We start from the raw sequence: 10599 nt of genomic DNA, 5'->3' as shown, positions 1-10599 counted from the left end.
GCGCGGCTGCAGGAAGAGGAGGAAGACTGGGTCCTGGAAGCCGGCGCGCGCATGCAGGAGACCATGAACGGCGACCGGACGGAGAGCGACTGGCAGGGGCTGGTGAGCGAGGTGAGGCCGTGGCGTCAGCCAGGCTGGCTGGGCTGCCCGAGCTGCTGGCAGCCCCCGCCCGAGCCCCCAGGCCGGTGCGGGAAGGGCCGCGCCCGGGCGGCCGCAGCCGCTATCTCCGCGCCGCGCGTCAGGTGCGCCGTCCCTCCCGCACTTTCCGGTTTCCCCGGGCGACACTCTCTTCCTCGCCATCTGGTGCCCGTCTTGCGGAGGGCCTTCCCACACGGTAGGGTTCAGCCCTGCATTGAGAAAGGCTCAGGGATCTGGGAAAAGAGCCAAGCCCCACCTGCCTTCCCGGTCACCAATTTTTTGGAGCTAAGCGATTGGATGCTGGGCGCTGAAAGCGAAGGGCGGTGCCTTGGAGGAAAATCCGGGCCCTGAGCTCACACCCGCGCCAGGTGCTATGACCTACCGTGGTGGTTTGGGCGAGGGAGTTCTGGGCCCTCGATGTTTGTTCATTTCTTATTCAGTGCAATCAACGCTTGTTTACTGCAGGCCTACAATGTGTTAGGTGACGGGCCATTTATCCACGGCGTGAAACAGAAACAAAAGTGATTCCATTTGTAGAAGCTGAGAACACCTTGCCCCAAACTATCTAATATGGCAAAACAGTTGACTGGACATTACCCGTTGTTTTCATCTTTATGTAACAATGCCCCTTTCCCTCCATTTCACCTCCAGTTTGGAGTTTGTTGGTCTGGCTGCTGCTCTGCCTAGCTTCTCCAGGTATGGATACGTTGCCTGTCCTAATGCACCGCGGGAATCCTGATGTGGTACTATGGGATAAAGCACTGAACCGCAAGGTTAGTTTGAACCACAAGGTCGGCGGTTCAAACTCACCAGCTGTTCCTTGGAAACCCTATGAGTCGGAATGGATTCAAGGGCACTGAACAACAACAACAACAAAATGTACCACAGGTCTTCCTGGCTGTTACCCTGGGGTATAACCATGGTCCTGCAGAAATTTTCTCTTCTCTCCATTCCCCGCTGCAAACACCTCCAATCTCTTGTTGTTGTTGTGAAGCACTGTCGAGTCAATTCCAACCCATAGCGACCCAGTATAGGGTTTCCGAGGAGCAGCTGGTGAGTTTGAACCGCCGGATTGCAGTTCAAAAGGCTTTGCAGTCTGGTGCACTAACCCACAGCACCACACTTGAGCTGGGCTAATTTTGAACTTTTTAAAAATCTTGAGACTTTCTCCTCCCGCGAAGATTTAAAGCCTAAGAGACAGACCGACTGCCAGCACTTAACAACAACAATAAACGCACAGTGAAGGAGCTCTGGTGACGCAGTGGGCTGAGCTTTGGGCCGCTGTTCGGGGTGGGGGCGGGGAGATAAACTATCTGCTTCCTTAAGGATTTACCGTCTCAGAAACCTTAGGTAGCAGCTCTACTCTGTCCAACTGTACTGGGCTAGACTGCAAGATCCCTTTGAACCACAAGGTCGGCGGTTCAAGCTCACCGGATGCTCCTTGGAAACCCTATACAGAGTCGCTGTGGGTCAAAACTGACTCAGCGGCACTTAGCAACAAAAACAACAACAAATAGGATCGCCATGAGTCAGAATTGGCTCAATGGCAGTACGATTTTGGGTTTATGCACACAGTGAAGGTCTTTGGATGGTACAGTTTGTGTTCATATTAACCTGAAAGTTGGTGGTTTGAACCCACCCTGTGGCTCTGCAGAAGAAAGACCTGTGATCTACTTCCACAAAGGTTACAGCCAAGAACACTGTGCCTCAGTTCTACTCTCTAACATAATTAGTAATACCTTCACAGACATCCTCTAAGACCTAGAACTGGAAGGCACACCGCTAGGGGATGAAAAGATGAGTCCAGCTTGCTTCCTACCTTAAAATAAGCAAAAGAGTTGCTATCAAGTAACTTGTGACTCACGGCCACCCCGTATGTGTCCTTGCAGAGCTCTGCTCCACAGGGTTTTCAGTGGCTGAGATTTCAGAAGTACGTTGCTAGACCTTTCATCTGCGACACCTCTAGATGGACTTGAACCTCCAACCTTTCAAGCGTACTATTTGCACCATTCAGCAACTCCACTGCAATGTAATCAGTGGCTAGTTCCTGAGCATTTCCTTGATGGTAAACACTTTGTTGTTGTTGCTAAGTGCCTTTGAGTTGATTCTGACTTATAACAACCAAGTATAGGGTTTCTGAGGAGTGAGTGATGAGTTGGAACTACCAACCTTGTGGTTCAAACTGACCTTAGGGTCCTGTGCTTAACCTACAGTGCCACACCAGGACTCCAAGAATTGGCACTGTGGGATAAAGCACTGGACCGAAGGGTCAATTTGAGCAATTAGGTAGGTGGTTCAAGCTTATCGGCTGCTCCTCAGAAACCCTATACAGGGCGGCTATGAGTTGGAACCGACTCGATGGCACTTAACCACAACAGCATTTATTATCACAATAGTTGTTGTTGTTGTTGATAAGTGCCGTCGAGTCGGTTCCGACCCATAGCGACCCTGTACAGGGTTTCCGAGGGTGTAAATCCTTACTGGTTATCACAATAGTATAACCAGTTTATTGGTGGGTTCTGACGGGGTGAACTTGAACTTCCAAACTTTGGTTAGCAGTCCAGTGTGCTACTTGCACCTCTTATTTTATAGATAGTAAACTGTGGCAGTAAAATTCAGGAGGCAGGATTTGAACCTTGGTCTGACTCCACACCCTCAGCCAGTCACTGGACCAGTCCTGTATTTTAATCACCAGTTCTTGTATCCATTAGATACCAGATTTCCTAAGGATGAGGACCTTGTGTTATCCAATTTTGAACCCCCAGGTTTTGGAGGATGGTCTACCCGTCCTCTGCATCTCAACCATCATAGATGCCTGTGGAAAATGCATATTTCCGGGCCCCTTCCCCAACCTAGTGAATGGAGTGACTGCAGGTGTAGCCTTCAAATCTGCCTTTCCCACAACTGAAGCTCATTGCAGATAATTCTCCCCTGCCTGCTCAAGTTTGGTTGGTAAGGGTCCCATGGTGTTGCATGGGCAAAGCAATGATATCAACCAAATTGGCTGAGTGTGGTCAGTGGGGAGTGGCGTTACAAAGTAATTTTGGACCCCAGTGGAAGGAACTGGGGAGACTATTGTGAGCTTTTCAATAGGCCTGTATCTGTTCTGTCGAAGCCCTATCAGGAATCACTGCATTGTCCTTCCTGACCAGAGCCCTGTGCAGTCTCCATCAGCGTACTTCCTCATATTGCCTGGAGGAAGCACTTTTCATTTACAACGACCCTACCAAGATCAGTTTGATTTTTGTATTTTTAGTATAACAAGCTGAAACTGCAGCCATCTCTCGGGCCCCGGAGTAAACATGGCCATGCGTGTGAAGAGTCATGACCGGTGCTCGGGTTTGGAAATTGAATGTGTGAGGAGGGTAACATGATGTCATTCTTATCACCCCTCAGGTAAGCTTTCCAAATCAGAGGGAACGCTCACAATGGAACCCTGAAGACAATCAATAACTTTATTTCCATGATAAAAATCTTGGTCATCACTTAGCCTACTGCCTTCTGTGATAAGCTATGCCTAATTTAATTTCACTCTTTGAATTTTGATTAATTAATTAGATAGCAATCAATCTCATATTCATTGAGCATGTTGTGTTCAGTGGCGGTGAGGCAGCTAGAAGACAACCCGGAGTCTCTGCCCGAAGTAGATTTTCTGGGTTTGGGAAGAGAGTGGCTGAGTAGATGTATAGTCTCGTCTCTTGTGAAGAGTACAGCTTTGGATCTTAGCGGCTGAGACTTAGAACCTGAAGCTGCTAAATGACCCATGTGTGAGCCCAGGTTCCTTTCTTTCTTGATTAAAAATGGTCAAAACTCAGCCCAAACTGACTAAGCTCAGAGGAATTTATTGATTTCAATATATTAATTGATTGCAACTGATTCCAAGATAGGGCTGTCTTTGTCCCAGCTAGATTCAGCACTTAAGAGAATAATTCCTCTCCATCTGTGGGTCTGTTTTCCTGCCTGGCTTCTATCTGAACTCCACATTGTCTCAGGCTGTAACCCAGAGGGGAAGACAGAAACGCTCCTCTGGCATATTTCAGAAAAGCCCAAGAGTCCCCCCTCCCTCTGAACCCATCTGAATCACTCTCTTGACCTGGTGTGGCACTGTTGGATAAGCACTGGACTGCTAACTAAAAGGTCAGTGGTTCAAACCAACAAGCCGGTCCTTAGAAATTCACATACAAGGTCGCTGTGCATGGGAACTGACTCAGTGACACTTAACAACAACCTGCCCTGGAAAAAGTCTTTCAGGAGTGTGTGATCTCATTGTCTTAGACCTGGGGTGGGCACAGAGCTCTGCACAGGCCACGTGGACTTAGAGCTAGGCCCTCAAGTAAAATATGGGGATTTTTGTTGTTGTTATGTGCCGTGGAGTCGGTTCCAATTCATAGCGACCCTGTACAGGGTTTCCGAGACTGTAAATCTTTACGGGAGCAGAAAGCCTCATCTTTCTCCCAAGCAACAGCCGGTAGTTTCGCACTGCTGACCATGAGATTAGCAGCCCGATTTATAGCCACTACACTACCAGAGCTCCTTAAATATGGGGATTACTTGCCAAAAAATTGGGGGGGGGGATGGGTGTTGAGGGAATGACTGCACTGTGTGCCTTTTCTGGACCTTGTTTTTTTCATTTTTAAATAAAGTAATAAAAGTACCTGCCCTCTAGGTAAGGAACCCTGGGTTGCAGTGGTTAAGTGCTCAGCTGGTTTGCCATTTTAACCCACACAAGAGAAAAGACCTACCAATCTGCTCCTGGAATGGTGGTGGTTGTTAAGTGCCATCAAGTTGGTTCCAACTCAGTGACTGTGTCAGGTTTCCAGGGCTGTCAATTTTTATGAGATCAGAAAACCTCATCTTTGACCTGTGGAGTGACTGACTGGTGGATTTGAACTGCTGATCTGTGGTTAGCAGACCAATTGCCTAACGCACAGCACCACCAGACCTCCTTGCACCGAACAGGAAATAAACGGCTGATAAACATAGGAAAAGATGTTCAGCATTCTCAACCAATAAGGAAATGGAAATGAAAATCACCATGAGATACTGCAATGTATTTATTAGGAGAGCAAAACAAACAAAGAAAGGAACAAATAAAAAACTGACAAGCCAAATGCTAACAAGGGTGTGGTATAACTGGAATGCTGAGACATGGTGAAAGGAAAATAAAATGGTACAACCACTTTTGAAAACAGTTTCACTTCTCATCAAGTTAAACGTATACTTTAAACAAACAACCCAGGAATAATGAAGACACCTGTCCAAACAGAAAACCTCTGTGTGAATGTTGATAGTTCTGTTCACAATCACTTTCAACTGGGGGACAGTGCAGGGTTCAATACTGATCATCCACATCCTGGTTTGGCACTGCAGGGTAAACACAGGACTGCAAGGTTGGGTTTAACCATAAGGTTGGTGGTTCAAACCCAGCTGCTCCTTGGAAACCCTATACAGGGCCATTATGAGTTGGAACCAACTCAATGAAATTTACCAACCAATACTGACAATGTCGTGCAATACTGTTCAGCACAAAAAAGGAAAAAAATTATTGATACGTGTAACTATATGAATGACTCTTGAAAGTCAAGAGACTCAAAAGGTTAATATTGTATGATCTCATTTATATGATATTCTTGAAAAAGTAAAACATTAAGGGAATAGATGACTCGTTGCCAAAGACCAGGTATATGGATTAAATTATTTTATCTAAAAATATGAATGGAAATCCTGGTGCCTATATCTATAAGGAGCTCTGGTAGCATAGTGGTTACGAATCGGGCTGCGAACCACAAGGTCAGCAGTTTGAAACTATCAGCTGCTCCGCGGGAGAAAGATGAGGCTTTCTACTTCCGTAAAGATTTACACCCTCGGAAACCCTGTACAGGGTCGCTATGGGTCGGAACCGACTCGATGGCACTTAACAACAACACAACAACATATCTATAATTGGAGTCCTGGTGTGGCGCTGTGGGTTACTGTGCCAGACTGCAAAGTCGTTTGAACTGCAAGGTCGGTGGTTCAGGCTCACTAGCTGCTCCTTGGACACCCTATACAGGGTCGCTATGGGTCGGAATTGACTCAAAAGCATTTAACAACAACAACATATCTATAGTCGGAGCCCTGGTGTGGTGCTCTAGGATAAGCATTGGCCCTTAAAGGTCCGTTTGAATTCACTCGCTGTTCCTTGGAAATGCTATACACGGTCACTATGAGTTGGAACTGACTCTACAGCACTTACCAACAACAGCATGTCTTTAGTGTGGCACTGCAGGATGATGCACTGGACTGTAAAGTCAGTCTGAACCACAAGGTCGGCGGTTCTAACCCACCAGCCACTCCTCAGAGACCCTAAACAGGGTCGCTATGGGTTAGAACTGACTTGAAGGCACTTAACAACGGCAACAACATTGGCACAATAGGAACTCTGGTCGTGTAGTGATTATGAGTTGGGCTGCTAATCTCAAGGTCAACAGTTTGAAACTACCAGGAATTCTGTGGCAGAAAGATGAGGCTTTCTGTTCCCATAAAGGTGTACAGCCTCAGAAACCCTATGCAGGGTTGCTATGAGTCAGAACCGACTCCCAGGCATACCACCACCACCATTGGCACAATAATTAAGTGCTTGGCGTTTCAACCCTCCCAGTGGCTCCCTTGAGAAAGACCTGATGACCTGTTTTCATAAAGAATACAGCCAAGAAAACTCCATGGGACAGTTATACTCTGTCTCATAGGGTCACTGTGTCAGAACTGACTCAAGGACCCAGCTAGAACAAATATAAATATAATCCTGCTTGGATTATATAGGCTTTTCTTTGTTATGTTAACTAGGCTATCCTCAAAGAGCAGCATAGATACAGATACACACAGGAGGAAGAGACAGATGAAGGACACAAAGCTCAGAAACCCCAAGGCTGCTTGGCAGCTACTAGATGCTGAAATCGATAAGGAAGTACTTCCTCCTAGAGACACTTCCTGAATTTAGACTTCTCGCCTCTGGTAGTGTAGTGGTTATGAATCGGGCTGCGAACCGCAAGGTCAGTAGTTCGAAACTACCAGCTGTTCCACAGGAGAAAGATGAGGCTTTCTGCTCCCGTTAAGATTTACAGCCTCGGAAATCCTGTACAGGGTCGCTATGAGTCGGAACTGACTCCATGGCACATAACAACAACAACCTCCTGAACTGTGAGAAAATACATCTTTGTTTATCAAAATGTATTTTGATTTTGTTATGCTAACGAAGACAGTGGACTGTCATGGAGGGGACTGACTGCCAAGGAGCACTGTAGAACTTTCTGGAATAATGAGCATACTGTGTATCCTGGATGTGGCTACAATATTGTGACTGTAAACATTTGTTAACATTTACAGAATTGCATACCTAAAAACTGAATTTTTCTGTCTTGCTAAATCACACCCCATTCAACCTAATCCAAAATGAGAATAAAGAAGAGGGACGGGGATGGTAGATATTTATGCCATTGCTGCAGATGATTTAACCCCCTTGTTCTCAAATGTTTGGTGTTAGGTGCCATCAAGCCAGTACTGATTCAAGCGACCCTATGCACAACAGAACGAAACACTGCCCTATCTTGGGCCAACAATTATTGCCACGCTTAAACCCCTTGATGCTGCCACTTTGCCAATCCGTCTCGCTGGAGGTCTTTCTCTTTTTCTCTGACCCTCCACTTTACCAAACATGATATCCTTCTCCGGCAACTGGTCTCTCCTGACAATATGTCTGAAGTATGAGAGATGAAGTCTGGCCATTTTAGCCTCCAAGGAACACTCTGGCTGTATTTCTGCCAACACAGATCTGTTTGTTCTTTTGGCAGTCCATGGTACTTTCAATATTCTCCTCCAACACCATAACTCAAAAGCATCAATTCTTCTATGGTCTTCCTTATTCACTGTCCAACTTTCACATGCATATGAGGTAATTGAAAATACCATGGCTTGGGTCAGGTGCACCTTAGTCCTCAAATTGACATCTTTACTCTTCAACACTTGTCTTGTACATAAAATTTGCCTAATGCCATACGTTGTTTGATTTCTTGACTGCTGCTTTCATGAGTGTTGATAGTTGATTCAAGAAGAATGAAGTCTTTGAACAACTTCAATCTTTTCTTCATTGATAAGAATGTTGTTTATTGGTCTAGTGGTGAGGATTTTTTTTTTCTTTACGTTGTGATGCAATCCATACCATACTCAAATGTTTAGGTTTCCATTAAAACTAGCCACTCCTACCCTCCCTCCTGTTCGCTTATTCCATCCTCCCTGTACTGGACTGGTGAGGTGTGAGTTTGGTCCTTCTTAGAGACTCACTGGTAACCAAGTTGTCTTTAGTATTATTATTTGTTGAAAATATACACAGCAAAACATACACCAAATCAGCAATCTGTACAAGTATTGTTACTAGGGTTTCAGTTCATCCATGCCCAGGTTTATCCCCAACAAAATGTATTTAAACATATCTTTGTGATTAGTGGTAACCCTCCCTATACAGGGTCTCAATGAGCACTTCATACTTGTTAGGGTGCTTTCAAAAACTGTGCTTAAAAACAAAAACAAACAAACAAAAACACAAGGGCTATCCTCCGAGAATTTCACTGGGAAACCTTACCCCATCCATTCTACAGCCCTTTCAAACTTATTTTTATTTCCCAACTCGAAGAACATTTCAGAGAAACACAGTTTGAGTCCCTTGAGGCTGACCAAACTGCTGCTTTCACATGGTGTGCATTGAAGAGTGTGGAATTCTTCAGGGAAGAGTTAGAGAAATGGAAACAGGTCTCAGAAGTGCATAGAGCTTGATGGATGATATGTTGCAAAGTAACAATGTCACATTTTGGTATTTTTGTTGCAGAAAGGTTTCTGTGATTGTGTAACAATACTTTTTGACTTCCCTCAGTACTATAAAGTGATATTAATTACAATCTTCCAATTCTGCCAGCACTTTTCAGTGTCCTGCTCTGATTTGTGTCTCTGTATTGATACAAACGCCCTCCCCCTGTCTTTCCTAGCTAACCTTTCAAAGTTGTTCTTGTCACTTTGGTCCCACAGATTGAGATTTCCAAACGTGCACAATGCCACAGTGGATAGTCTTTACTGCTTAAGTAGACTGTTGTTTGGTTCAAAGAAAGCTTTAATGGATATTTTAGGCTTATGGTTTCAGGGTTAAAGATGATATCAGAGCAACAGTTTTTGAGGGTTTATCCAGCCTCAATGCCTTCAGAAAATCTGGATTCCATGGGAATTAGAATTCTGTTCTACATTTTTCCTGTTTTGATTGGGATTCTTGTTTAGAATTTCTAAGCTGTTATTAATCACTCCATGAATCTGGTCTCTTTCAACTCTGGAGGCCCTTTCTAGTCTTTTGGGGTGTCTTATGGGAAGGCGTCCCTGGGAAAGGCTTTTCTGTGTCATGATCCCATGAATGATTCTTATACTATCAAAATGGAAAAGCCAATCAGTTTGTTATCTGTGTTGTGCCGTGTCAGCCCTTCCTCGGGACATGAAGACATCATTTCTGATTTCTTAAAAAGGGGTACAGCATGTGAGACTAGGGATCGGGCTTCAGATGATGAGCACTAAACTGCAAACCACAAAGTTGGCTGTTGGAGCCCACCAACTGCTCTGCAGGAGAAAAATGAGGCTTTCTGTTCCTACAAAAATGTATAGCCTTGTAAACACTACACAGGGTCACTATGAATTGGAACCAACTCAGTGGTACTTCATAACAAAGTGAGAATATGAGGGGGCTTCAAAAGGGTTACAGGAAAATAAAATGGTTTGGAAAACTGTTTTTGTTTCTGACAGTAATTTGGTTTTCTCTTTGGCTCAAATCAACCATCAGCACTCATGGAAACTGCAGTCAAAAAATCAAAGGGTGTATTGCATTAGGCGAATCTGCTGCACAAGACATCTTTAAAGTATTGAAGAGCACAGATTTCAGTTTGAGGACTAAGGTGCACCTGACCAAGCCATGGTATTTTCAGTACTTCATGTGCATGTGAACGTTGGACAGTGAGTAAGGAAGACTGTAGAAGAATTGATGAATGTGAACTATGGTGTTGGAGGAGAATATTAAAAGTACCACGGGCTGCCAGAAGAACAAACAGATCTGTGTTGGAAGAAGTACAGTCAGAATGCTCCTTGGAAACCAGGATGGTGAGACTTTGTCTCTCATACTTTGGACATATTGTCCAGAAGGACCAATCCCTGGAGAAGGATATCGTTTTTGGTAAAATGGAGGGTCAGAGAAAAAGAGGAAGAGCCCCAGCGAGATGGATTGGAACACTGGCAGTAGTGATAGGCTGAAATGTAGCAGCTATCATGAAGTTGATGCAGGACCAGGCAATGTTTCATTCTATTGTGCATAAGGTCTCTATGAGTCAGTACTGACTGGATGGCACCTAACAATAACAAGGAAGTGAATAAGGAAGACCGTAGAAGAATTGATGCCTT

General features: G+C 44.9%; 1 protein-coding gene across 1 annotated transcript in view; it reads left to right on the top strand.

Annotated features, from left to right (window-relative positions):
- The first annotated feature begins 16 nt into the window (after nucleotides 1-16).
- Nucleotides 17-10599, top strand: part of CCDC149 (coiled-coil domain containing 149) — a 196280-nt gene continuing 185697 nt past the window's right edge. Inside the window, exon 1 of the mRNA XM_006866314.1 lies at nucleotides 17-111. Coding sequence (XP_006866376.1) covers nucleotides 52-111 — 60 coding nt within the window. The 5' untranslated portion in view covers nucleotides 17-51. The remainder of the gene's footprint in view (nucleotides 112-10599) is intronic.

The sequence above is a fragment of the Chrysochloris asiatica genome, unplaced genomic scaffold (assembly GCF_000296735.1).
Source record: "Chrysochloris asiatica unplaced genomic scaffold, ChrAsi1.0 scaffold00089, whole genome shotgun sequence".
NCBI lineage: Eukaryota > Metazoa > Chordata > Mammalia > Afrosoricida > Chrysochloridae > Chrysochloris > Chrysochloris asiatica.
This window is presented reverse-complemented; position numbering and strand designations above follow the sequence as displayed.